This window comes from Haemaphysalis longicornis, unplaced genomic scaffold (assembly GCF_048455015.1).
Source record: "Haemaphysalis longicornis isolate Haplotype H1 unplaced genomic scaffold, Haemaphysalis longicornis Haplotype H1 scaffold_4, whole genome shotgun sequence".
Lineage (NCBI taxonomy): Eukaryota > Metazoa > Arthropoda > Arachnida > Ixodida > Ixodidae > Haemaphysalis > Haemaphysalis longicornis.
This window is the reverse complement of record NW_027526361.1, coordinates 4,458,912-4,486,777: the sequence shown is the minus strand read 5'-3', so window position 1 is coordinate 4,486,777 and position 27,866 is coordinate 4,458,912. Positions and strand designations below refer to the sequence as shown.

General features: G+C 48.8%; 2 protein-coding genes across 4 annotated transcripts in view; one reads left to right on the top strand and one right to left on the bottom strand.

Moving 5' to 3' along the window:
* Positions 1-1,493: 1,493 nt before the first annotated feature.
* Orb (polyadenylation element binding protein orb) lies at positions 1,494-26,276 on the bottom strand. 2 transcript variants are annotated; one of them, XM_077705707.1, is made up of 9 exons: positions 26,053-26,276; positions 24,456-24,612; positions 23,714-23,746; positions 22,507-22,774; positions 15,754-15,892; positions 15,123-15,336; positions 12,678-13,208; positions 7,498-7,592; positions 1,494-2,996 (listed from the first exon to the last, which is right to left on the bottom strand). In XM_077705707.1, the coding sequence occupies exons 1-9, from the start codon at positions 26,053-26,055 to the stop codon at positions 2,811-2,813; spliced, it is 1,626 nt and encodes a 541-aa protein (XP_077561833.1). In that variant the 5' UTR covers positions 26,056-26,276; the 3' UTR covers positions 1,494-2,810. The 2 variants fall into 2 exon arrangements, with proteins under 2 accessions (XP_077561833.1, XP_077561832.1); XM_077705706.1 differs by lacking the exon at positions 26,053-26,276 and adding an exon at positions 25,772-25,813.
* The window catches only part of LOC144178143 (uncharacterized), a 45,319-nt gene continuing 29,223 nt past the window's right edge, over positions 11,771-27,866 (top strand). The window contains exons 1-2 of one of the 2 annotated variants that reach the window (XM_077705709.1): positions 11,771-11,811; positions 18,369-18,492. The gene's annotated coding sequence lies outside the window, so the exon portion shown is untranslated. The remainder of the gene's footprint in view (positions 11,812-18,368; positions 18,493-27,866) is intronic. The other variant, XM_077705711.1, reaches the window with a different exon arrangement.

Below are 27,866 nucleotides of genomic sequence, written 5' to 3'. Positions count from 1 at the left end.
AAAAAAATGTTATCGAGTAATGCTTTCGGCCTTTCCTGGGGTAGTGGTGCGGACAGCCATCCTTTGCTACTGCAGCCGTCTTTAGCTACCGTCTACGATGTAGCTGCTGCGGACGGCACGTACGGTCAGTACGGTCGCGCAGAACGGCCCAACTCGTTGATCACCCGCTGCGATGGCATTGCAGCGAGTGAATGTTGACATGTCGCTGCCGCCAGACGGCCGTTGCAACCACCGCCGCATTCTGCACTTAGCTCAGTGCATGACCATGTGTCGCCGAACAGTTCGCGCTTGTTGTATGTGAAGCATGTACTGTGGAACACGTCGCAGCCGATGGGAGTGTTGAGAGTGCAACGGGCAGCGGCTGTTTCGCTCAAAGCTAAGCAGCAGCCAGTGGGCATGTGCTAGTGCGGGTGTGCAACACTACGTGGGTACTGGAACTCTCATGGAACAAATCCCAGGGAGGCAAGCTCTGGCCAATACACTCCTGTGGTCGTGCTACCCTTTGAAGTAGTACCGGCAAAATTTATAATCCCAAAAAAGGATGTAATTCACTTCAATAGTTTGTGAAGATGCCTTCCAGTAATTTTTGCAGCCAGTTGCATTGGGAAACGAGTCGAACATAAATTTTTTTTTGGCCAGGCCACGAGCTACCCGAGAGTGCCAGCGAAATCACTACCACCATGACGCCGCACCCTGGGAACTGGCCGGTTCTGGGTGTCAGCAGGTAGCCGTTTCCGAAACTGGAAACTCTTGGCGCTGCTGCTGCTGTTTGTTGCGTTTACCCTGGTCGGGTCTCTTCAACAGCATCGTCAACTTTGGAAAAGTGTTTTCAAAACCCAATGAAAAGGCCATCATGAACAGAAATGTGTCCCAATTAACAAACCCGGTAAAAGACTTCTAATTACACAGATTTGCGAAATACTTATAAAATTTCCTAGTTTTTGCTGCAAGCTAAGGCAGGCCAATGCAAACCAGCGAGACCGCCGCTGACAATGCAGAAAACACGCGGTGGCATGGAGTTTTGATTTACCTCTCGACCTTCAATTTTGAGAACGCATTAGTGCGACGCAATACTGTCCAGTGACTGAAGCTAGCGAAATGCACTGTAACTATTTCTATGCAGACTAGGCCAGCTTTTGCTCAATATTAATTCATGGACGAACAGCTGTTTTGAACATAAAAACCAGAATGCAATAATTTGGTGTCGGTACTCCTTTATGAGCTTTTCGTTCCATGGGCCATTTCATGCTTTTGCATACCAGTCTGATGCACTAGTTTTCCGCACATTATCAACGAACATGCATTTGTGCCTGAAGTACGAGCACGTTTTGCCCTCAGCTGCAGCAACAGTACGTTCTCTATGCTTGTAGCATAACCCAAAATAGTGGAGACTGAACTGACCCGCACAGCATGTGATACTGATACTTACACATGCACGCAGTACTTGAACAGATTTTCTGCAAGGAAAAAAGAAACACTAGGTATGCAATAGGTAGAGCAACTTTATATGCAGGAATTTATTTTTCATACAGGATTACAAAAAAAGAGAAAACATTGATCTCAATGCTTTCAATGCACATAAGTGAAAATTTTCCAGATCCCAAACTTCAAGCAGTGGAGAAACCCAGAACTTTGGGCATCAGTCTCCAGTTATGGTCAAGAGATTTGGCCCATGATCCATTCCAAAGTCAAGTCCATGCAGAGCTACCGGTGTTTTGCACTAACAAGGGGGGAAAGAAACCTCAACCGTAAAGTACCCTAGATTGCCCAACAATGAGAGCTGAGCCATTAAAACTTTGCACCTGGAATATAAAAACATCAAGCATTCACAGGAACTGTTCATAACAGCATTGAAATGCAGTGGACTACAATGACACATGACAAGTGTGTGTGTGTGTGTGTTTCATAAAGAAGGAACAGTTTCAAGTCTTAAAAAAAAAAAAACAAAGCTTGACTAGTAGAGTGCTAACAGTTGAGGATAATGTCATACAAAAAAAAAGGGATTCACAAACATGGAAGAGTTTTAAGAGCAGTGCCGGGGGCGGTATTAAAATGGTCTTAAGAAAACTACTAAAGGCAACAGTGGATTTTTAAATCCTCCTGCCTTCAAGTATGCCATCTGTACAGGTAAAACTAATAAATATGCCCCCGGTGAACTCTAGCAAAGAGGAGCGGGTAATCACGTTGGTATCGCAGCACTTGGTGGACTAAAGGGCTTCCAGACTGCCCCCACAAAATAAAAGCACGCTTGTTCGAGCAGAAAAAGAAGAGGGGGCACGAGAAGGGCAAGGGCCGACGGGGAGAGGAAGGGAGGAAAAACAGAGGCGCGCAACCGAGCAAGGACGCTTCCGCCTCCTGTGCAAGTCGCACCGTTTCAAAAGGAGAATAGCAAGTTAGTACTCCGTACTCGTGGGAAAAACGTATAGAAGGAGAAAAAAAGGAAAGCAGCCGATGGACGTGAAGGACACTTGCCCCTGTTTCCGCACAAAACAAAAAAAAAAGAAAGACACTTTTTTTAGTTTCAATGGAGGAGGTAATAATAAAAAAGACCTAACAGCCACGTAACAACCAGCGCACACAGCATGAAAAAAACATGAGTAAATAAAACTAGCTTTATCCCTCCCTCTGCCATTTCCGAGTTTGTAGGAAGGGGAGCGGGGGACGACAACAGAAACAAAAACAGTGTTACTTTAAAAACAAAAACAAGGGAGGGCGACGGAAGACAGCCAGTTCGGAAAAAGCGCGAGGGAGGGGCCGGCATGTGGTGGTGTGGAGGGGGCGCTGCTGCAGCAGCAGCAGCAGCGTCAGCATCAGCGCGCATTGGCCTTGTTGCGCATGAGGGGCTTGTGGCTGCGCATGCTGTCTACGGTGTGGTGCCAGTTCCAGCAGGTGCGGCAGAAGTAGCGGAAGCAGGCCATGTCGCGGCAGAACACCGGCCCCGGCTGCTTGTGGCACGACGAGCACATGGCGTCTTCCAGGTACGGATCCACTTGCACCTGCAAGAGCAGTCCACAAGGGCAGTGGCGTTCAGTTCAGGTCAGGTCACCGTCCTCACCAGTGCACAACACGGCAGAGAGGGGCCGAGAAAAATCACACGGTAGTTACTAACAGCGCACAGGTGAGGGATAAGAATACAGGCAACAGGACAAATGCTTGTCCGGTAGCTTTTACTATTTGCCCCTTGCATAAGCACGCAGTTGGTAGCCTCAAATTTTCGGCACAAACTATTCCATATGTAGCACACAGCCTGCACCTAATGCTGCCAGGAATGGATTTTCAGCTGCAGGCAACGTTTTTGCGTAACAATGTAGAATCCCATACAGCAGCATTACCAAAGATGCAAAACTTCAAAACCAATTTTGATGGCATTTTCTGAATAGGAGATGCTACATCAAACCCGCAGATGTTGCTAGATCATGCTTGTCACTGCAAAGATACCCTCAAATGTAACAAGTTGCACCGCAGGATGGTTTGCTTAATTTAAGCAGTGAACATGCATGCATCTTGCTGCATTATATAAGATGGAAACTCGTGGTTCTATCAGGGAAAATTAGCCGCACTTTATAAACAAAGTGAAATTCACGGTAATGCTGGCTCAAATAAGAGCAAGTCAAAAGTGGACAGCCCTCCCGAGCCATCCCTGATGGCACCATCTGCAGTCACTGGTTCAGCTTCATACAGCGTCCATCTGGTTGCGAGCTTACAAATGGGCCCAACGGATCGCTCGCCAGGGCAAAGTAGTGGACGAACCCGGAAGGCGCTGGTTGCTAGCGGAACCATTCCGCCGAACTTCTTGCCTTTCGTGCGTTCCTGGTGCGAGTACAGCTGGTTCTCACCAAACTAATAGTGCAGAGGTGCAGAGTGGTAAGGAAGCCTCAGATCGCTGAGGCGGTTTGAACGCACAAAATCGACGACTTGGCTTGAAACGGGATACTTATTTCTATATGGACTGGGTTAATAATATACGTTGCTCGTTAGAGAATGGAAAATAGAGAGGCCAGACCAAATATTTGTAGAAAATTTGTGTAGCAGTGGGTGTTGTATTATGGCAAAGTAATATTGCACTTTGGTTGGTAATATTTTACCAGATGAGACGAATAGTATAGTGCTGTAAAATAGTGGCACACTTTTTAGATTATTTTGATAAAAGTGTGAAGAAAGAAAGATATTTTTCCAAAAGGTCGCAGTATAAACTACAGATTTTTGTAGTTGAGTACATGCGTATTTGTGGTACAGGCTTACCGCCTTAGTGCAATGCCAACAGCCTGCATACCCGGCCATCAATACCGAGCGGCTATGGGCGAAGGGGGAAAATAACTTCGAAGCCAGCAAAGACTGAACCTCACGTTATATGCACTGCACTGGATTTTCACTTTGACGGACGCCAGTATTACAAAAACTCTTCTATGCTTTTAGGTACAGCTATCGGCTGGCCAGCAGCACGTGGTAAAGCTGCGGAAGAATGCTCGCCAAAGCTAGATCGGCAGTGCTGATCAGAGACAGGTGTTCCTGGCATGGCACTGGTCCATGAAAGTTTGCGCAAGCTCAAATGACAGCCGCAAGGTCTTGCATGGTGAATGGGTGCAATCTTCCACCCAATGTAGCTAAAAATTAGGTGGAAGACTGCCAAAAAACGAGAAGCTTCGAAAAAAGGTTGTGCAAGAAGAGGACAAAGGGCAGACGGACGAAGCGCTCGTACTTGGCTGGATAGTCTATCTGGAACCGTTGGCCCAGAGCACTGCTGAGGTTCCTAAGCACGCCTTTTAAGGACCAGGTCAACTGCTGCTACGGGAGACTCTGAAGTAATGACTATCGAAAAGCTGAAACAGGCCCCTCCAGCATTTCTTTGTAGCTGGATTGTAGACGCTTGGACCAGCATCTCTGAACAGCTTGCCAGTCACTTTCACAAGAAATACAGCATGTCAAATGCACTCGACAGCAACAAAAATGGCGTTCTGTGGAGAGAGATCGAGGGAATGATCATCTCCAACTTTTTGAAGACACTAGCAGTGAAACTGGCCGAGCCGAACACAAGCTGCAATGCAGCCTAACACATGCTGTGAGCTCTTTGTATAACTTTTTTGGGGACCTCCAAATTACTCGTAATATTAGACGTGGATTATATGTACAGTCGAACACGGATATATCGAACACGGCTATATCGAATTATTGTCTATATCGAACTCACAAATTATCCCCTTGAAAATTCCGTGTAAAAGTATAGGAATTCGTACGTTTATATCGAACCGTATTTTTCCCGACATTGCGTATATCGAATACCGCGCGAGCTGGAAGGTGCTCTTCGGCGGTCGTTGCACCCCCGATTGAGGTTGAGGAGAATGTGGAGGAATTCGTGGGCATGGAGAAGACTGGCTCGCGGAACTAATCCCCCCTACCAGAACGAATTTGTGCTTGCCCAGTCGGGCCCTGTTACCGGCCGCCGTAGCGTTAGCGGACGGAGCCCGGTATGCTAAATCTCTCTAGGCACACGAGCCCGAACGCTCGGAAAATGTGACAATGCGAGGTAGGGATGCCCCGACTGCGCACGTCCTTTTTTGTTGTTGTTGTTTTGCGGCTACGTACGTTCCCCGGCTTGCCGAAAAAATGTTTTTTTCTCTCTCTCTCTGGGTCTGTCTTCCCCCGATGTCGTCTCGGGAAAGGGAAGAGGGAACGAAGGCGCTGGCGGCCTCCTTCTTTTGCATTTTGCTGCTGTTGCTGCTGTTTGGCGAGTTGTCCCGCACCTTTCGGAGATCACTGTTTCTCTCGGAGATGCCCATCGCGAGCGCTTTGTTGGAGTCCGTTCAGAGAGCCTTGGAATTGTTACCTTCAAAGTTCTTGTGGTACGTGCGCGCTGGTCTTCTTTTGCGTGCGTGATGTGCATGGTGTGCGAAGGCGCAGCGTACTGCTGGAATTTTCTAGTTGTGCTGCCTCGAGAAGATCGAGACTAGCTTCTTTAATTTCATTTCCAGGACAAAGAAGCAGGCCAAGATCAGCGATTTTTTTTTCACGGCAATAAAGCGTCCTGTTGCGTCGTGAGTGCGGAATTAGTCGTCATTCTTGAATGCGACGATCGGTAAGTGATCGTCCCCCATAGGTGAGGTCTCAGAGCCCATAGTTTTTATATCGAATTTTTCATATATCGAACTACTTCGCGATCCCCTTGGAGTTCGATATATCCGTGTTCGACTGTATAACCATTTTCAAATTTCGATTGAGCGCAATCTGAAAGTGGCGCCTGAGAAGCACTGAAAGTGCCCTGGCTGCCTCGAGGCTATGCAGCTGGCACTGTACAGGCACACAGACACAGCGCTCAAATATGCTGCCTCAATAAGTGCAACACCGGTGCCACACTGCTTTCTTCAGCCTCAGAGTGCCACATGCAGCATACATGCTTTCCACCCTGCCGTTCTTTGGCACTATTACATGAAGGCAGAGCAAATGCTAGCTTTTTCTTTCTCTTTTAGTAGTGCCTGCATGCAGTTCTAGTTTCACTGCTGCTTGAACCGCGTGTTTCGCAATCCCCAGGTTGCTTGCTTGAGAGGAAAAGGGCCTTGACAGGCTGTAGCCTTTTGCACTCCTCCTGAGGTGTGAATTGTTTTTTACCTCTCACAGAGTGCCCTTGCTCCTTTAGTGCTGTTTGAACGATGTATTACGCACAACAACTCTCAATTACATAAACTCGCACCACCGTTTCCAAAACAGAAGTGTCCTTTATGCAGCTACCACTGGGCTTCAAATGTGCAGCCAAAATTGGCAGTTAAAAACAAACATTATGGCTGAAACCACATACCAGTGACTGCTGCTGGTGTTGAATGTCTAACGTCATGTCTTAGAAGTAATGAACATCATCAGCTGGGTTTTAATTACACTGCCTGTCCCCTAAGCCCTCTTGCACATTTGTCTGCCTGTAAGAGAGTGTGCGAGCCTCTTCTGTGTACCAAAAATGCTACTGCCATAGAAGTGGGGAGAGGCTGTCCCCCTTCACAAAATTTGCATGAAATCGTTGCACTGTTAGCATCCTGCCATTTGCTGTGTAATAGAGCAGCACCACTGGCTATCAGGCAAGACATTGATGAGGCAGCCTTCTCTTAGCAACAATTGCAAAATTCCCAGCAAGCTGAAGCATGCAACATCTGCTTGGCAGAGTGCGTGAATTTATGGTACGCAACAATTGGCAGTGTGCTGTGACCAGCAACTGACGATATAGGAATGCACTTCATTTCTGAAAAAGTCTCCAGGACTGATCTGCACACAAAAAAAAAAAACAGCTGTTAAACACCATTATCTGGAAGTGCTTCTAGAATTTCTCACAGTAGAACAGCAATAAAAAGGATGCGATGTGAACACAAAAACAGAACATGGACCACCGTGAAAATAACATGTACTTGTTGTCCTTTTCACTGTGTGTCCACCTTTTGCCCTGCTCGCATCATGGGCCATCTTCCAGCTCACATGTGCCCTCGCACCCTTAGATTATATGTAAAATGGTGGACCCACCTTCTTCGAGAAGCGAGGGGTCTTGATCTCCACAAATGATGCAGCAACTGCCTTCATGAAGCTCTTCTGGTTGTTGAATGTAACCCGGCCAGACCCTGAATTGTGTGAAGGAGGCAACGATAGAACATCATTTTGGGGGCAATAAGGAGAACTCGAGGGCACGTGCAAGAGTTTCAGTAAGTGCTCCCATCTACAGGGCCAACAGAGTGCTATGCTCTGCTGTGCTTGCTGGCCTACATGTAATAAGGTGCCGAACACGAGCACGATGCGACACATTTGTCAACACAGCTGATGTGCTGTTGCACCTGCCGCAAGATACTGTTGTAACAACGGACTTGTCTGCTTCGTAAGCAGCTTTGGTGCTAAAGGTCATCCACCTGGGAGCTTTGCTTCCCTATAAAGAACAGGGGCAAGTATGCAGCTAGCCTACAGCAGAAGACAGCACATATACAACCTTGAAACCACACGAAACAAATGAGGCTGCTGTAAAAATAGACAAACTGCAAAGTGGCTTCTTTAACTCTTGCGTAACCGCGGGAAATTGACCTATTTTTAGGGGTCTAACATGTTTTTTTTCTGTGCGAAACACATTGGTTAGGCACACACTGCAGTGACATAAAAGCAGATGATTCAGCACCCTTTCCAACGACACTAGGGTTAACATTTTCATAAATAATGATTGTGAAAAAAGTTGTGAAATCCAACATTTTTGTCCAGGTGTCAAAGAAAATTGAAAAGAAATGTGTATAACCACCACTAACAGAAAAAATTTAGAATACAAGTTTTGTAGGAAAACATTTCCAAAACCCATCCTACAAAATAAAATTGAGTTGCATGGAACAACTTGTCATAAAATGCTAGCATGCATGGTGCCAGCCACGATGGGCGTGATGGGTAGTTCTGGATTTGGATTGGCACTCGATGGCTTGCAGAGGTTATTATAGATTGAATCGTGCAGCCAGTTTCCTTTTTGTTTTGGACTTGCATGAACGCATTTGCCTACGTTGGAAGAAGCATTCAAAAATACGTTTCTTTTTTAATTGAATGACGCACGCGCACTGACGCCGCCCGCAGTGGAACTGTTTTGCAACCAGAGTTGCGAATCGGGTGGGTTATCAATTCATTGCCGGCACAGCGAACACGAAAACAAATGACAGCGCTGTATGCGGCAAAGTTGCCTCTGAATTAGGAGTTGCAGCGCGGCTCATGCGGCAGAGCGATGCATTTTCGAAGATAATGATGGTTGCGAATTGCTTGGAAGAGCCACACTTTTTGTGTGAACGCCGGCCCCTAAGGCGCAGACCAGCAGTACCCGCGGCTGATAGGAACGCAGCCTGATGAATGTCACTAAGTTAGGCTAGAATAACTTCTCCAAAGATAATCGGTTCCTTTTTTAACAGCACAAAACTTTTACAAACAGTTCTTAAAGAAGTCCGTGTCCCGCTGTAGTTGGTGGCGAATGGCAAACCTACCCCACAAACCTCCTCGACTCCGCGTCTTTTTTATTTAGGCCCACCCTTTCATTTCTTACAAAATCAGTTTTTGGTTATTAACTTTCCTGTTCGCCATGTAATTTGTTAACAGCAAACTGGGCAATAAGTTTATTTTTGTCAAGAAACAATTTGCACAGCCATAGGCCCATTTCGATCCTACAAAATCCGGTTCCAGAACTACCCATCATTCTCATCGAAGCATAAGCGGTGCCTCGGAGTTCGCGTTGACACTAGCGCCAGTTTCCTCTTTAGTCATTGTATGAAAATATGGTGCCCACACCTCGTGGTGAAGCCCAACCTCCATTTCAAATTTTGCAATTTTGGATGGTTCTCCGGAAGAAATCTGCTAGTTTGACTGTATTAAAGGCGTCAGTCTCCACGTGATGTGAAAACACCTTGCCAATGATTACAGCCCGCACAAGGTTCTTGGGAAGCAAGCGATGCTAAGAAATCCGCTTGGAGTTGAAAACTACACTCTGTGGTGGATGCTTGTTCGCGTTCTGATCATCACTTATCTGTCAGAACTTGCTATGGTAGCCCGGCTTGCAGGAATAAGGTGCGATGCGCTATAATCATGCCTAGCAAGCTTTCTCCAAGCAGCTGTTGCACTATAAAGAGAGTTCAGCACTATGAGCCTCCTACATTGCAGTGCTACCTAACATTTTCAAAAAGAAGCAATACCGAGCTTTTAAAGACCTTGTCAGAATAGACAGCCCGACTAAGAAGCGAAACTAGACCCTTGTAAATACCCTCGTACAGAATTGAGACTGGTCGGTGAATAGCTGCTGGTGTTCAAGGCAGATTGGAAGCACTCTCTCGTCTGAACTGATATTTATCTTTCGGCATCCAGCTGAAGCTGCTATCGTAGAATTAAGGTGTGGGTGAAGTGGAACCACGAGCGGTGTGCTTTTTTCGAGAAACAGTAGCGGGCGACAGAGGCGCCATGGCAAATTGGGTTGAAGTCGGGTAATTGCGTAGTAGTGCCAAATGTGAATTTTGCAATGCAAGAGCGAAGACGAAATTGCTGGAAACTGGCTGAAAGTGCCAGGTCCACTTGTTAGACACGCACACGGGGACCTTCAGAAATAAGCTTTGGTGGAATAAAGCTACCCTTTCTCCTAACCAAAGATCACTAGCGGTGTCATTTTCAAGTAATTTATCGCCTCTCAATGCGGTCAGATTACAAAGCTGACAACACAATTTGGTATGTTTCTTGCTAGGAGCCTTTTGATTAAAAAAATTGATGGTAACCACGATGGCAGCATAACCACTAGCAGCATGCTTTTTTGTCAAGTGCAGCAGCCACGCCCCGCCCCCTTTCCCAAAAATGCAAGCACCTCAGCTCACAAAAAATGCATTTAAAAATCTGTCGCCGGAGCGGGAAAAATTGATTCTAAAGGTGCAGTGCCTAGACTAATCACTGGGGCCGCATTAGGTGTACGAGAAACTACTACAACATGTTGAAATCGGCAATATAAAGCATCAATCACCGGTGATCAATTTGAATAGGCATAACAAAAGAGCTAAGGGGGCACATAGGTCTTCGGAACCGAAAAATTGCCCAAAAAAGCATCTTTTTAGGTATCACTTTTCTCTTGATTTGCACAGCTTTCCCTCTGAAAATTCTGCATGAGTAACAGACAGATTTCATAAAAGCAAATAATTTTCCCATACTTCCCCACTTTTTCGCCACGAGTCGTATCGCAGTGATACGAAATTCTCGAGGTACATCCCAGCATGTAGCGCAGCTAGGAAGATCATTTCTTTTGCACTGTGAAGCTGAATGTTTAAACCATGCATTATGGGAAGCAGATTTTGCTTTTTATGTTTCAGTAGTTGTTTAATTAGCATTATTTTAAATTGGTTAGCAGTAGTAGTTCAAACCTACAATTTAGAATTGATGTAAACGTATGTGATTGCAAAGCAAAAAACTGCTTCCCACATTTCATTCTCCACAACTTCTGGTATCTATTCATGCTCCGCTGGTAATCTCTTGTTGAATAGTTTTTTTTCCTATTGTTCTCAAGAACAATCAGCAAAAATTTTTAACTCAAACTAGTTACCTCACATCAAAACTAATGAGATATTTGAAATCAGCTAGAAAAACTGAACTAGCCCATCAAGTTTTATAAAAATCGGTTGGAAAGCAAAAAAAAAAAAAAGTTTCTAAGACTGGTGTGCCCCCTTAAGAAAACCCAACTTCGGTGCCTGCAGAATGGCAAGACAAGCTTCTTGACAAGATCCTTTCCCCTGTGGAAATGGCTGAACCAGTTTCCCTGCCGGTCAGTGTGGCTGGGGAGCAAGTGGAGAAGAGACACCTTCCAGTTGTTTCCTCCAGACAAGGAGTTGGACTAGGCTTCCTGCCTGCAGGCTAATCCACTGTGCATTCTCTACAGTGTCCATCTGATGCCTAACTGGTCCGCTGCAATCCATCTCTCAAGCTGGGATGAGGAGAAGCCATGGTCGCGGCATCTTACAAGTATGCAGAACGTCACGGAATCACGTTAACTGCCCCAGCCCTTTGTGCACCAGGCATTCACCCCTCAGTCAAGAGTCCCCTTGCCTGTCCCTACTTTGTTTCCATTTCTCACTTGGTTTAGCTTGGGAATGTAGAATTGCTTGCTTTCTGCTTGCAAATCAGCAGTGTTTCTGGCACCCACCACCGTCACGTAGAAAAAGTGTGCATACGGGATAAATGGTATCTAGCTACCCTGTACATCCACGTTAGATTAAAGCTTTCCTTTCTTTATCCACATTTTTGCAGGGTTTTCACTTCTTCAGACTCCAACTTTGAGGAAAATGTCACGCAAGCTCATATTTGGTGAGTAAACATGTCCTGATTTACCATCCATCATAAGGGCATACAGGGAAGCACAGAACGACTGTGCAATGCTGGAAGCAACAGAAGAATGAGAAGGAATTTATGAAGTCTTCCAGTGAGAGTTGAGTGTGTGCATACATGCATCTCTAGATAACAAAAACTACCTAGCTGTTTAAAGGACAAAAGACTCGAGGACAGCTCAACATGGCACCAAACCAAGTAGTTGTTCAAATTTCATGCAAAACACCTGTTCGCTAGAGCGATATGCATCTTCGTGTGATGTGCCCTTGCTATCAAGCGAGCGCTGCAGGTGCCAGGTCACCCAGATGGCCAAACCAGTCATCTCGCTAGCAGCAGAGCCCTGAAGTTAAGGCGCTGGCTTGGTTTGGCTCGAGTGCATTCTCCTTTAAAGCCTTGGCAAAATCCTCTGCCACAAGAAATAAGAGGGGGGTGGGCACACAGTTTTTAGAAACTATCAGCCTACTACACGTCCACTGCAGGATGAAGGCATCTACTATAGACTTCCAACTACTTTGTATGCAGTCTTTCCCACTGGAAGTTTTGTTATCCATTGAGTTATTGGTCTTTCCCAAATTCAAGTCCCATGTTCCAGAAGCCAGTCCATTTCCCCAGTGGAACCCTGGTAGTCCGCTTCATTTTTATTTGAGCTAGGATCTTAATGCAAGACACTTGCTCAGAAGACACCAGGGTCCCCACACTCCATCTCTAGGTGCCACTCCCATGATTCTTTCCATGTCTTTGGCCAGCTGAAATTTTCTCTCAAGGTTCTTGGCAAGTCCCCAAGCTTAACCCTCAGGTGTGCATTGGTTTTAGTGATGGTGCGAGGAAGGAAGCCAGCTGCTCACCAATGGGGTACTTGTACTTGTCGGTGTCGATGCCCGCGTAGAGGACGCCGCCGAAGAGCTCCTCCATGACGTGCGCCAGCCCCTGGGCGTTGAGCATGCCGTGCAGGGCGCCCACAAAGACCGTCTTGGCCGGGTCCAGCCGCTGCGAGGGGCAGCGCACGTAGTTGCTGTCGCTCAGCACCCAGGGGATCACCTGCACCTCCTTGCAGCGCATGCGGCGCGACGAGATCTTGTAGTACCAGTTGCCCCCGTTGACAAAGTCCTGGCTGCACGACTGCAGCAGCAGCTTGACCTGCTTCTCGTTCTCGAAGATGATGTACACGTAGCCCGCCTTTGGGGGGAAGCCCTGGCTGCGCTCGCGGCTCGGCCACTGCACCTTGATGGAGCCAAAGGCCGCGAAGGCCTCCACCAGGCCCGGCTCAGAGATGTCCCACGGCACGCCGCCCAGGAACACCTTGCACGACAGCGACGAGCTGCGCAGGCTGCGCGGGGGAAGGGTGCCGCTCCAGCAGCAGCTCGCCTCCGAGAAGCCTGCCGAGGGGAGCGGGGGTCGCGACACGTTGGCGGCACAGAGTTTCTTGCAGTATACACTAGAGAGGAATCTGGCGCTAGCGTCTATGCGGCTCACATCAAGGTCGTCTGTGTCGTCATGGGCCGCCATTATACATCGTGCTCGCCTTATACCCCTGTCACACGCGCCAACCTAATGTCATTTTAGACGAATGAGATTCGTTTCAAATGACATTCGTTTTCTGCATAGGTGCTACACGAACAAACCAAATGTCATTCACGTGTGATGTCAATGGCAATCGGTAGTATACTTGGCGCACTCGAAATTGCATGGAATGATGATGTAATCCAGATAAGCGTTTATACTTTGAGAAAAAGTATCTAAAATGCTTTAGCATGGATTATGCGCACTCTTTTTAGGCCGTAATTTGTTGCAATCAGTCATACGAAGCCAAGACAAGTAACAAGCAGATCCGCCATGATCCAATTTGTCCACAAACATGGAGGCGCGCGGGAACGACGCCGCGATGAGCGACGTGAAAAAGGCTGTCGCCGAGCGAACGTCTCGCTCTCGGACCATTGCGTGCGTTCGTTTGGGTTTCCCGCGGCATTGCGGGCGCGCGCATTTTCCGTCCCCATGCCGACGGCAGCCATGTTGAAATGGTTGAAAGTCGGAAAAGCCGGGAACCCATATGCCATGCGGTTACACTGAAAGCGGAAGTAATTCATTCAAAGTGCTCAATAAAGCAAGCGAAAGCTTTTAAAACAGGCAAGATCAAATAAAAAGTGGCAAAGAATAAGTTTCTTATTTTTTTAAAGATATTTTTTTCTGGTCTTCTGCTGTTGAGAGTACGCAGTTGGTCCGAATTCACAGTCGAATGAGTTCTCTGGACTCATTCGGTACCGAATGTCATTCGCAGCGAATGTCATTAGACTGAACCCGTGTGACAGCAGACGAATGTCATTTGAAACGAATCTCATTCGTCTAAAATGACATTAGGTTGGCGCGTGTGACAGGGGTATTAGTTTCATCATTGGCTTGGATTGAAACGTTTTAGTGACCGCAAATTTAAACAAAGTCCCACAAAAACGCGAAGAATAGTGTGGAAAATAAAAAAAGGCTGTTTTAAAACTAAGGAAAAAAGAAGTAAAGCGTATTTTTGCCGGAACGGTTGTGCCTCCTATTCCGCACGCCAAGGTTGTAGTTACGAACAATGTTAATATTTGGGGGGTAACTCATTAGAGACTGATTTTATTAAGTTTACCATCCTTTCAAATAATAAGTTGTTTGAAGAGTTTTGAAAGTTTTTTAAGCGTGCCTATGAAAACGTTGCCTTCGTGGTGAACCGGTGCACCGACCGCCAGCTAGTTTAACAAGAAAAAAGAAAACGTGACGTTAAACAGTCGTGGACGATGACAAGATAGGACGCTTACAAGCGCCCGTATCTGCCATATCTTGTCTTCGTCGAAGTACGTTTTGTTTCTTTTCGTCGGCGACAAATTTCGCGGCGGCATATTATCTGCACAGTCATACGTCCTTCGACTGCGGCATGAGCAACGTCAGGTGCGATCAGGCATTGCCGGCTGTTTCACTGAACACGGCCAACACGGCTACCACAGAAACGGGAGGATTTCGGCTTCCTTGTAGCTCGTAAACGTGTTAATGCATAGTGAAGAAAGCAAATCCCAAAAACCGCTTAAGAGTCCAGTTGTTATGCCAAGCCCAAGCCAAAAAGGGGGTCTTCCCAGGAACCCCCATGACGACATGGCTTACGAGGCGCAGTTTCCTCTCTAGTATACTTACTAAGAAACTATGGTCGGCAGTGCCTGGCTTTGATCAGCTGTGATATCGGGCACAGAATCTGCCCTGGCTGAAATTGTGCAAAACATAAGCGTAGCACTTGTCGGCCGTGCCCCCCCTCTCTCTCCACTTACTGGCAGCAGATCGGTGCAGCTTGGCCGCCTTCTCAATGTTGTCCGCTTCGGCGAATCCACCGCTGGGGGGGCTCCCGTTTGGCGACCAGCGCTGGTCCAGGAAGAATGAGAATGGGTTGCTGGGGTAGTCCAGCTCGGGCCGCAGGCCCAGGCCGTTGGTGGCGTGCGGGAACGCCCGCGTGCCGGGGCTGGGCGTGCCCAGCGCCAGGGAGTTCTGAAACAGCCACATCCCCGTGGCACAGGAATGACAAAGGGCAGCACACGGGACTGCTGATGGTCCAGTTTGCTAAACAAACCAAGTCCCTGGCAAAACATTGCAAATTAGTTCTCCCTGAAGGTTGAACGGAAGAGAAACAGTGCTGGTAGAATTTCATAGTGCGACTGTAGCATTGCTGAGCAAGCTCTGCTAAAGTGCCACTCTCTCTACTGATTTGGCTGCCATGAAGTGAACACTATCCCCAATACCATTTTTCTTTGCAAATGAAAGACTGAGGACAAGAACACCAAATTGGTCATAGGTTTCAATGCTAATGCGTAATTTACCTACACTCAACTTTACATCCAAAGTCAAACAAAGCTACCAAGTCTGTAGGATTCTGAACGCACTTTGCAGGAGGAAGAAGGCACGTACCATGAGATCTGATAAGGTGCTCAGCTCTGTGCCACAGCTGACACCACTAGAGTCCGAATCCGGGGAGAGGCTTCTGGAGTCCCGGAAAGGGTCACAGCCAAAGGTCAGGGACCGCTCCACAGAAGGGCTCCCTTGGTCACTGCAGGACAGCAGCGCAGTGGGAGGCTCAGGGGAAGTGCTACAACACCGACAAGTGGGGAAACGCTGCCAAGTATTCATACTACAGTTCCAAAATCAAGCTGCGACTACAAACGAATTAAAGCACACTCACGTGAATGCAAGACACCTTCAAGGGCACAGAAATTCTTGCAGAACTAGCTTCGTAAATGCATCTTCACAATGTCACGGCAGTATAAGGTGCATTTGTGCGCTAAAGCTACACCCAGACTATATAAGGCTGCTGCTGCAGCGGAGAGCCGCGGAATAATGCCTGGGTGTGCAGAAGTCCGATGTGAGCAGGCTTTCGAGTTTTCCCCTCCACCATAAATAGAACTGCAGCGGCTGGCCAAAGAATGACGCACATAGCAAAAAATTCAGCACCACAACAAATTCACTGATTCTTGACCAAGCTCGCCTAGTCCCGTTACTCTTGGTACCAGAGGCTCCCCAAGGAAGCCTAGGGAACTTTTCAACCTGCTCAATGCTGCACATTTTGGGGGACAGTTCACTTTTTGAATAGTCAAGGGGCACATGCAAAGCACAATGCTTTAGCAGTGCAGTTACTGCGCGAAATGTATTGTTAAAAACCATATTACCATGCAAGGGGTGAGGGAAGGGGCAAGGGGCTTTGGGATTATTCCACAAATTGCAAGCAAACATGCAAAACAGCTTGCCGGCATAGCTTTGTAAATTGGAATTAATACTATATTATCCCATCTACAAGCAGCTATCCCAGTGACAGCATTAGCGGATAAGCCCAACCATGTGAGCAATTTAATTGGCCCGCATGCTGGCTATTTTGGCCACACACTGAAGGCATTGCTGGAGGAGTTCAAAGCAAAAGGGTGGAACCCCTGCAATGGAATGGAGCATAACCTTACATCCACCCAGGATAATGAGGGCACCACAGACTCTTAGGACCAGGATGTGGCTGTTCCAAGGGACCGAAGTAATGATGCTTTCAAGGCACCTACCCTACTCCAGGTGACTGGAGGAAGCAGCATTTTTGCCTTGACCAAAGCGACAAGTCAACACTGATACGGAACACCTCAGAAGTGCTCATGGCAGTGCAGGAGATGCAATTCATCCTGATACCATGGCAGGAGAAGGCCTCACTGCATCAATTGCTTGTGGTCTACGCGATTGTGAAGGGGAAGCTCCAGAGTGCAAGCACAATTCCAGGGAATGAACCACAGAATGCTCTTCTATCCAGAGGCTATGGCAGAGGAGCCGGGAAATCGCCTGGGTCACAGGCTGTGTCCAGGGCAGTATGTGCCGAGATCGCACGACATGGGCACACTCCCGGCTGCCGCTGGGCACGCTGCAGAGGTAGGAGACAAGAGCCGAGTCATCGGAGGAGCCACAGTTGGGGAGCTGGCAGTTGCACTGCAGAGCACAGGCAGGGCAGTCGCGACTCCAAACCACGTGTGCCAGCTGAACAGGCGGGAAAGCCATTGTTCTGAATGTGCAGGGAGCTCGCAGAACAGGTCAGCCAGGTTGGGCATGGTGAGGCTGCCGTGTGCTTCACAAGGGGAGGTGCCCCTCATTGTGCTGGGCAGTAGTTTGGGCTTGGGCTCGTGAGTGCCACAAAAAGCATGTGTGGCTCACACTGCAGGAACAGCTGTGAGGTACCTTGAAAGGTGCCGTGCACACAGAGCACAAGTTTGGTTCATTTGAAATATTGCCTCGTTAAAATCATTCACAGCACCTTTAACGAGAACTTTGCTAAAATAAGCGGTATAATTAGGAAAAAAAGGCGATGGCCATGCAACTCACTAGCTCATTTCCCACGAGAACATATGACGTCATATGCACTGCCGTGTGTTTGGCCAACTGCCATGCAGTTGGCTGGCTGTCGCACGGCCAACTCAGCAAAAGCGAACGCCAGTTACAGAGGGTATTTTATAAGCTTACAGAAAGAGCTACTTTCGCTTGAATGTAATGCAGTAAGAATGGTGGGATAAACAGTGGAAGTTACAAAAGTGCACGCAACCGTAGAAGTACCAGTGCGTACGGCTGTTGGCACTGCCCCCACTACGTTACAGCTGCACAGCAGTGTGGCGCGACACTGGCCGATCGGCTGAAGTGTCTTTTGTAACCCTGGTTGTCACCTCATTTTTCGCGAAACGATTACTACCTACCGTAACCGAAACAAGCCAGGTGCAAATATGGTCAAAAACAAAGCAAAGGTGGATAGCAGTGCGGAGCAGTATTATGGTGGCAAACAAGGTTCCACAGTCCGCTGCAGAGTGAACAGCGCAGTTGAATTTCGCTTGAATACCCTTCCTTGCGACGTCATGGCAGATGTCACGAAACGCACGATTTGGCCGGAGAATCAAAATGTTAAGCTGAATTGATTTTTCAGTGAATAAAGCATAACTTGCTACCCAAAATGTGCGGGGCGCACTTAGTGCCCCCAGCGAACTTGAATCTTGTCTGCATGGCCCCTCGCACAGGAGGAGGGCTGCAGCTGCCCAAGCAAGGACAACAGCTGGCCAGGGAGCAGACAAGTGCTGAAGAGCCACCATGCAGTCAGCAGGCCATGACGGCTCTGGCAGTCTTGGCACTGACCATAAAGTGGTATGTTAAGCCCTTTCACAAGGCCACACCGAAAGAACAGTGCAAAAGAGAACTGCTGCAAAGTGCCACAGAACTGGAAACCATGGAACATGTCACGAAAGCTTTCCAGGCAATTCATGAAGCATTCAGAAGTGTCAGCGGGTGAGGTCAGCCAAAGAAGCTGGCCGACTACACTGGCATGCATGCAGACAGGACTATGCCCGCATCACTGCACAGATATCAGGCAGGGGAGCTATAATCTGCAGACCGAGCCAGACGAATTGGCCCTGGCACAAGCACGCAGCCGATGCCTTGGCGAAAGAATCGTGGCTGGTCAGGCGAAAGCAGGCCGACAGGCAGTGCCAATGGCAGCCATGCACTTGCCAGCCCAAGTCCCCCATGAAAGAGATTGCTTGACTGATATATGCAACAAGCGAAAGGAAATCAAGGGAACAGGGTCTTAGAGGGGTCGTGAAGAGATTTTGACGAGAAAACAAGACGAAAGCGGAGTGGGTCAGGGAACAAACGCGTGTTAAGGGCATATTAGTATAAATTAAGAAGAAATGGGTGTAGGCAGGACATGTAATGCCAAGGCAAGATAACCGTTGCTCATTAAGGTTAACAGTGGATCTCTAGAGAAGGCAAGCGTGACAGGGGGCGGCAGAAGGTTAGATGGGCAGATGAGATCAAGAAGTTTGCAGGTATAAATTGGTGCAGTTATTAGCACAGTACCAGGATAATTGGAGATCTATGGGAAAGGCCTTTGCCCTGCAGTGGGCATAGGTAAGCTGCTGCTGCTGCTGATAGAGATTTTGAAAAAAAATCGTGTTGTGTGGGTGTGTGGAACTGTGGAACCTTGATACGCAAGCTATGCATAGTAGTTTCGTTGCAAGATATCGGCAAATAGGTAAAAAAAAAATGCAGTTGCTGTTTCACTGAGGCTTGCCTCCTCAAGTTGTGAAGTCATGTTAAAAATCCAATCATAGCTCACCCTTGTCTGCACAACATGTCGGCATAGACCGAGCTTGCCAAGGGTCAGATACAGCTACAACATCGCCGCCATGACGCAATTCACCTGTAACTGAACGGCGCATGTCTGACCTCAGGTACGACTAACTCCCAGTCAATAACGTGCGAGAGTGGCGCAGGCAGAATTAAAACAGGGCATTTGTAAACTGTTTACGCTGCTTCGCACTAGTCTGAACTTTTTGTGCTAGTCGGTATCGCTCAAGCTTGATTTGATTGATTGTAGGGTTTAACGCGCCGACGCAACGCAGGCGATGAGGCGCGCCGTAGTGGAGGGCTCCGGATTAATTTCGACCACCTGGGGATCTTTAACGTGCGCCGAAATCTCGTACACACGGGCGTTTTTGCTTTTCGCCTCCATCAGAAAAGCGGCCGCCGCGGCCGGGAATCGAACCCGCGACCCGCTCAAGCTTGTAGACAACTGTCTCACACAGCTCCTAGTCATTTGACAATCAAGATAACCGAAAGCTTAGGATTAGAATTGTGACAAACTGGAGTGCTGGGCTACAAACACAGAGTGGCTTTTATACTGCAGTTTTCACTCAAGCGTGCTCAGTAGGTCCGAGTTCTCCTGCAATGGTTTCCAGACAACCGGGGCGGTTGCACCGTGAGTCACTTGGATAGAAAACTTTATGGCAACGAATAAAGGATGCGTTATTTTTAAAATATCGGGTTTAAAGCCTTGAAAAGTAATGCGCACAAAGTGTTTAACTCTTGAATGTTCTTAAAATGACGTCACTGCTCGTGCTGCCGACTGAATGTATCACATGGCCGCTCACGATGCGCCTCAAAACGAGCATTGCAAAGGAGTCTCCTAAATTGCAGACAATTATGAAACTGTTGGATTTAGGTTCTTAGAAGGCTGTTCAGTCAGATTAAAAAAAAAAAATAAAGGCGAATGCATTTTCTCTTCACGACCCCTAACTATGTTCCAAATGTGCAAAAACCCCGCAGGGTTATTCGATCCTCCAATGAGGCAGGTATTTATTAGAGAGCTGATGACTGCATGTTGCTGCCAGTTGCGTGACCTTCTCCGCCTTCTGGAGTGGCCATCAGCCGGCTACAGCGCACAAGCAACACCTTTTCCTCTGTGGCGGCCACACATCTCACAGCTGAGTCACATCACCGTAGCAGTGGGGTGCACCCTTTCCTTGTTCCCATATCAATGCTGCTGGCCATGTATTCGCCTCCACCATAGAGCTGCACACCAAGTTAAATTTTGCCTCTGAACGGGGGATAAAAACCACCGTGACAATGTGGCCACATTTCACAGGGGCTTTGGCAGGCCTGCCCTCTTGTTGCCGTTTGTGGCTCAGGTGCATCCATGGGTGGTTTGCCCTCTTGGCAAGCTCACGAGAACTGCAGCTGCTGCACGGCATTCACAGTGTATAAACATGAAGTGAACTGAAACTGTGGCCCCGGATTCAGACGCTGAGCAGTCAAGCACAATGTGGACCCTCCAGGGAAGCAAACCGAGATGACCAGGTGACCACTTTGTGGGGCATGGCCAAAGTGCCCACAGGTACCCACAGGGGGCACTGCTCAACTAGCATCCCCTACTTCGTTTTACCTTCAGTGAATGAGAGAAGGCATCCATGCAGTGTTCAAGCATAGTTGCCAATGCCTGCAACCGTTTGATTCATCGAAAAGGGGCTGTTGAAAGACTAGTGGTGGCAAGGTGTGCTATGCCAGAAAGTCAAATGCTCTGCGGACACAGGTTTGCGGCATCGTGGGGCTTCAGCTCCATGTTTCAATTTTGTATTTCTGTTTTGGTTCCACCACATGGCATGGCCCTTGCAAACCGAGGCTCCTCCATTAACATCAAGCAGACTGGCCCTGCAAGGAGCTTTCAGTAGGAGTTGCTTGGAGCCTTTATTTAGTGCAGATGCGCTTTTCTGAACTCGCCACGTTTCAACACGCCATCCAGAAGGGAAAAGGCTTGGGCGTTTTGGGTTATCGTTCCATGGGAAGCACAGTGCAGTAAAAGTGAAGGATGAGGCTAAGAGCAAACCAGAGCAAACTTTCAGTTTGCGCACGTCTCTTTGCCTTGTCCTTTGTTTTGCTGCACTAACATGCTATGCCTGCAAAATGTTGACATGCTCGCCCCTTGGCAACCTAGGCCCGAACAGGGACCATGGAATGTTGATAGCATGTTCAAGGTGATAGAGAGGGCACAAGCTGCCAGCAGGGACTAGGGCACCCCAGACTAGCGGGGCTCTCGCCATCCTGCACCATTGAGCTCGAAATTAAAGATCCGTTTTCTCAATGTGCAACGTGCCAGCTTGGTGCCATTCTGGAAAGGCGACACCACTATCTATAATTTTGTATGTAGTAGCACCTTTCTTTGAGAGCCTTTAGAAAATGGGTAACATCAAACTAAGCTGACCATTTGCAAGCTGCTACAGTCAAGATCATGAAACATTGTGGGCGTTTAATGCGCCGACGTTGCACAGGCAATGAGGCACGCCGTAGTGGAGGGCTCCGGATTCATTCTTTAACGCACAGGCATTTCCGCCTTACACTCGCTTATAACCGTGCTCTCCAAGTGTGCCGATACGCACAGCCTCTCAGCACTGCTATGGATTACCCCACGAATGACTTCATTGCATGGTCCTCTCCCTTCCACTGTGGATAAAACCAGCAGGTCTGGCAGCATGCTGATCAGATTTTTTCCCCAGCAACTTGTGAGCACCACAGGCAGTCACCATTGTTCTGATTCTGGTCATTTGCTTTGCCTCTTGTGCAACTGCACTCTGAAGGTTTAGTATAGCGGAAGTACGAGCTGCTGCACCTTTGTACCACAATGTACATGCACAAGAACCACTGGCAAAAATGAGAGATTAGTGCAGGCAACGCAGCTAGCCGCCTTTATCGTTGGCCACGCCATGGAAGCACCACACTGCTTTCTTGCCGACGCCTTCTATGGTTAAAAAACACCACTAGAGGGAAGCAGCAGAAAGAGAAGTCAGTGTTGAACATTTATTTCTCAATAAGAGCTGTATCGGGTACCTGTAGGCTGGGGCATAAGGGGATGCCGAGCGAATGGCCCGGGGTCCAGTGCCCACGGGCGACGTCTGCAGCGAGCCCTGCCGCAGCAGCAGCCGGCTGAGGGCGGCCTCCGAGAACCCACCGCCGCTCGGGTACAGGGAGCCCCCGAGGCTGTTGCCGTTCTGGTAGGCTGCGGCCAGGTAGGCCGGGTTGGACAGCAGGCTCGACAGGCTGCCCGCCGCCGTGCCGCCTTGCAGCACGCTGCTGCGCAGGCCACAGTTGCCGAGCCCTGCACGCGGCGGTCGGGGTCTATGAACCACACCCTCTCTCCCAGAACATCCCAGCCTGCAATCACCCTCCACCAATGTGTTAAGCTCAGTCAGCAGCAAGCCCCTCCTACCCACTTGCTTCCCTCCTTTAAAGGATTTCACATTTCGTCGGCAGCATCTTGGGCAGCCAGCTACCTAGCTAGCAGTGATATCGGGAAGAATATCAGCCCTGCTTTCAGTTCCCTCCCTTCAGAGCAGAACTGGAAGCCACTGCGTAGGGGAAACTGTATTCATGCAGAAGTGAACGCTCAAAGCTCCACAAGTGTTGGACTCTTGCCAGACATGACCAAAGGCGCAATGCCCCCAATCAACCGAGACTAACATCTAAGCTCAGTGAACAAGAGGTCCATGCATGGAGACCGCAACAAAGGTGCATTCACATTATGTTGAGCTGCCTCCTGATGGCTAGTAGCATCGTTTGTTTTTTCACAAACTACTTTCATGATGGTGTCTGTTCAGTGAAGCATGACTTCAGATTCCAAGGTTGACATAACCAGCCAGGCTCGCTCCTTAACATCCGTTCCCAAGACAGTGAATCCATATTGTTGGCGCAATTCCAGACGTGCATTACTTTTCACACGCCAGTGAAGTTAACAGCTGTGGACACTGGCCTCATGCATGCAAGATAATTATGAGCACGTGAAGTGTGCCCGTTCCTTAGCGAAGAGCAAGGCGCCAGTTGAATGTGCCCTAACGTAATTACCCTATGGAGGTGGCACTACTAATGCGGGAGATTAAAATATCCGGGGCAGTCAAAGTTGTTACTAACGTAAATGAGTGCAACTATGGGGGGGTCTTTTTTCTGCTCCAGCGAACACACTACACAACAACTAAACATGCACACAAGTCGCAAGTGGCGGAAATCACCCACAAGTGCTGTATTTAACATTGTGACTCACCGTTAAAATTTAGGCAGTCCTCAACAGCATTATCTGAAACAGACAACTCTTGTTGGCAAAATGCTCAAAGGTGGCAGCACAGTGGTAAATGGTGACTGGATGGTTCCATTTTGCAGCATGCAGTACAACAAGGCTTGGTGCCACCAAAATGACTGCCCCATGGGGGGTGTGCTACAGTGGAAGGCTCAAATCAATTTAGCTAAATTGTGGCCCCTGAACATGCACCAAAAGCCTGCATGCATGTTTCCTTTTGTTTTTTTTGCTGTGCCACTGCATCCGCAAATGCTCCTGATCAAGCGCAATGACTGAGCCACTTATCCACTGCAGGGCGTCAAGTACAGCAACACTGACACATTGTGACCGGAAGTTTGCGGCGACATAAAACCGCAACTTCATTCACTACTCTCAAACCGATTCAGCAGAAACCGAGAAAGAGTAAGCAAAAATGAAAGTACATAATGGCACTCAATTGACCAAGGTATTTCAGCCACAAGGCATGCTGCAGCAAAATGGGCCAGAGCATGCAACGGCGCAGTAGAATGAGCTAGATAAACCCAGGAACTCAACATACACACAAGAAACATTGCTAATGTGGTAGTATGAACTAGGACGACAGTAACCAGGAGGCAGACCTGTCACTGCCGCCGCAGATCACTTCAACAACCACGGCACTACGCTAGCGTTCACCAATCCCCTAGACACAGCCAAGGAAGCTTGTCCATGGCATTGTGGCGACACTCACCGTATTGTCGGCCAAGCGGTCGGCGATCCACCAGACAGTCATTGGTGTTGTCAAACATAGCGTTAAAACTGGGCAACACCCTGTTGTAGTTGTGATCACTTAAAGACTCCATGAACGCGAGCTCATCATCCAGGAAACTGCTGTGGGGCTGCTGAAGCTGCAAGGGAGACCAACACTGACCGTCACACTCCCGGCAATACATTTGTTACGGGAGGACTAGTCTTGGCAGACACTCAAAATCCAGGTCAGACGGACAGCATCTCATGTAAAAAGCAGGTGTTGAGAAATGTTGCAAGGTGGTTGGTTACACAGGCAGGTGTGGCACCAACTGAGTGCTGCCGATAGCTAGGCTTTGGACAAGCCTGCGCCAAGTGCTGAATAATAATAATAATAATAATAATAATAATAATTTTATTTGCAAAGTCAGTGTGCCCACCCAGGGGCGTGCACGGCTAGGCAGAAAGGTAGAGACCCTTACGCAGGTGCGCCTGCTAGCCCGCCACTGTGGGTAGCCAGTTCCCAGGAGGGGGGCGATGGGCTGTGTTCGTGCATTGCACTTTGTATACGAGCATGAAAAGGGGATATTCGACATCGCATAAAAAAAAAAAAGCAGTGGAGAGCACTAGTAAAAAATTGCTGATCGACTGAGTTGATTAGCTGCCGAGTCTTCATGCTTGTATCAAAAGGGCATCACCAGGTAGAGAGCTCGCCTTACAAATACACACAAAAAAGAGAAAAGAAAACGCTGGGAAAACTTCGGAAATGGCCGGCTGCAAAAACGGTCAATGTGCGCCGCATGCGAACGTTTCCAGCCAGCACATATCTGCTACTGCGCGTTCCACAAACAGTGTTAACATTTTCGAACAGCCGCCGCACGCCCATGGCTCGAAGAAGAAAACGCTGGAAGCTGCCGAAATCGCGAGATATTAGCTCCAGCAGGCTTCGCGCGAAGTGCGAACAACGCGCGTCCGAAGGCAGGATAGAAAAATCAGCTGGCAATTCTGCTGCGTAGAGGGGCGCAGGTTCACCTTTGCCGCTGCGAACGCGTGTGCCACCCCCGTGCGGGCCACATGGTCCCCGTCACGCTGCGTTTTAATCCTCTGCAGCCGAGAACAAGCCGGCCGTTTATTGCGGGTAATAGCCAGTGCGCAATAACAGCTGACAGCGCCGAAGGGCTGGCTTTAAAGGCCACGAGTTCGTCGAGGAACGAAGACGCCACGCTTCTCTGTGCCGGAGCCGGTCAAGGACACTAACCCTGAAGAAAATGTCAGCACCACAGGCACACCCCGGGGAGAAAATATGCTACCGGCACCCACCTGGCCGACGGAACGCCTAGGTAGCATCGCCGAGTCGGCAATTGTATCCCGAGCGCACTGCATGCTTGTCGCGCCGACACGGGGAGGCTGCCGTGTTCGAATCGGCACGCCTGGCTCGTGCCGCGAGCGCCGCTTCCAACATCGAACGACTCGGGGTTGTTTTCTTCGAAATAGGGAGGGCACTTCTAGCATAGCAGGTCGGGGGTTCGAGCCAGCGGCGCTGTTTGCGAAAAAACCGCCCCGCGAGCCGGCTAAGCGGTGGGAGAAAAGGGATACTTCACCATGAAAAAAACTGCTCTCCACGTCAACACGTGGCAGGAGAGAAGAGAATTGTCGGCCTCCCGGCGCAGGGCAACGTTGCTGAGCTGTTTGGGCCGCGTCGGTGCTCGAGGTATGGTTAAAATCAGCGCTTGAGCTGCTCGTGATTTGTCGGCCCCTCGGTTTCGATGCCGGGCAGAAAATGAGCCGTGCGAGCAGCGAGGGGCCCGTAAGCGGAGAGGGGGAGCCTGCTATCGAACCACGTGCTTCGGAGGCATAAACAGTGCACGCGCTCGGGCTTCCGCTTCCGCCGGCGGTTTCGGCCGCGCCGCCCCTTTCCCTGTCGTCTGCTCTTTTCCGCCTACCGGCCGGCGCTTGTTGCGGTCGGCCGAAGCGCACAGAAATGGCGGTATATCGGCTCTCTGGGCAGTGCGTTAACGGCTAGAACACTGGGCAGGAACGTGCGTGGGACACCGCTGACGCCGGAAGTGAACTGGCGAAGCGCGTCTCGCGGGCACTGCGGGCACTTTGTTGTGGCAGGAGAAACGCGTGGCGCTTCCATTCGCCCATCCTCGCGGCCACGTCTGACCCTCGTGTTTCCTGTCAATGTTGGTTTGATCACTCTGTTTTGACGCACCAGCAGAAGTAGTCGTGTCATGGCCCAAAAGCCCGGCGGGGAATCTTATTCGTTGGCACGAGTCTGTCGAACAGCTTGAACCGCATCGGTAGTAACAATTAATCTCCCGTCGGTTTTCGCTGTTCTTTCTTTATTCATATTTTTTGTGTTGCCTGTCATCTCGGATCTGGAATCGGATCGTACCATGAAAACTTAATTTGCCACGAAAAAGGTCGAAAAAAAAAACTGATGTGGAAGGGCGTAATTTGTGTGCGTCATTGTATTCATTGGGCGTGTTATTAGGCTCATGCGTATGGTATTTTCGAAGAAAAACTGAGGTGAAAGAAGGGGTCAAACGTCAACCACTACGAGGTGGCGTCCTCGTCATTGGACTTCTCGTGTGTACTACAAAAAAATCACACACACACACACACACGCGGCCTCCTGGCCACAAGAGGCTGATCCTTTCCCCCTCCCTTATTTGCTCGATAAAAATGTTTTCACCACCGCGGTCACCCTCAGACAGGGCGTGCTTCCGTAAAAGCGCCCGGTGGCTGCGACGTACACACCTAGCAGTTACAAATTTTCTTAGCTAAATAATTCTGTGGTTACTCTTTCCACCCGTTTGGGCGCTCGTTGAAGGTGTCCGTATCATTCCACTGTGGCGCGCCTCGATCGTAGCGCAGGTGTATAGCGTCGGCTCTCCGTGGGATGGGCCTTACCGTGACCGCCTCGATCTTGTCGCAGACTACTCCGTTTGCCCATTCTGCACTCCGCCGTACAGAATGCGAATGTGCAGCACCTGCAGCCGTCGACCTGCCCGGAACTGCATCAGATCCACCTCCATGCAACCGGCCTCCAGACCCTGCTGCGCTGTGTTCGTGGACAGCGTCTGGACTTCGTGTATTTGTGAACTCGTGTACCGTTATGCCCAATGGTTGTTTTGTTGATGATTGCGAAAAAGTACTGTTCGGCTTGTACTGTTCGCTGATGCTTACAGCACTTGCAGTGATTCATGGTGAAAAAACAGCGGAAGGAACACGGGGACAAAAAGAAGAGTGGAGGACGCACAGCGCTGAACTCGCAACTGAAAATTTATTAGAAATAAAACACGTATTTATAAACAAAAACCATACTATCGTGTGAACAGATGACACGAACAAATATGCGTGTGCGCGTCAACAAATTGTCATCTTTAAAACACTGTGTCACGCGACGACT

Excerpts from the sequence above, each read along its gene's own strand:
- Orb (XM_077705706.1), bottom strand. The coding sequence starts at position 25,798 with ATGCTACCTAGGCGTTCCGTCGGCCAG. Across the intron at positions 23,747-24,455 it reads ACCGCTTGGCCGACAATACG|ATAATGCTGTTGAGGACTGC; the intron begins GTGAGTGTCGCC and ends TGTCTGTTTCAG. Across the intron at positions 13,209-15,122 it reads GCTGCACCGATCTGCTGCCA|GCTTCTCGGAGGCGAGCTGC; the intron begins GTAAGTGGAGAG and ends TCCCCTCGGCAG.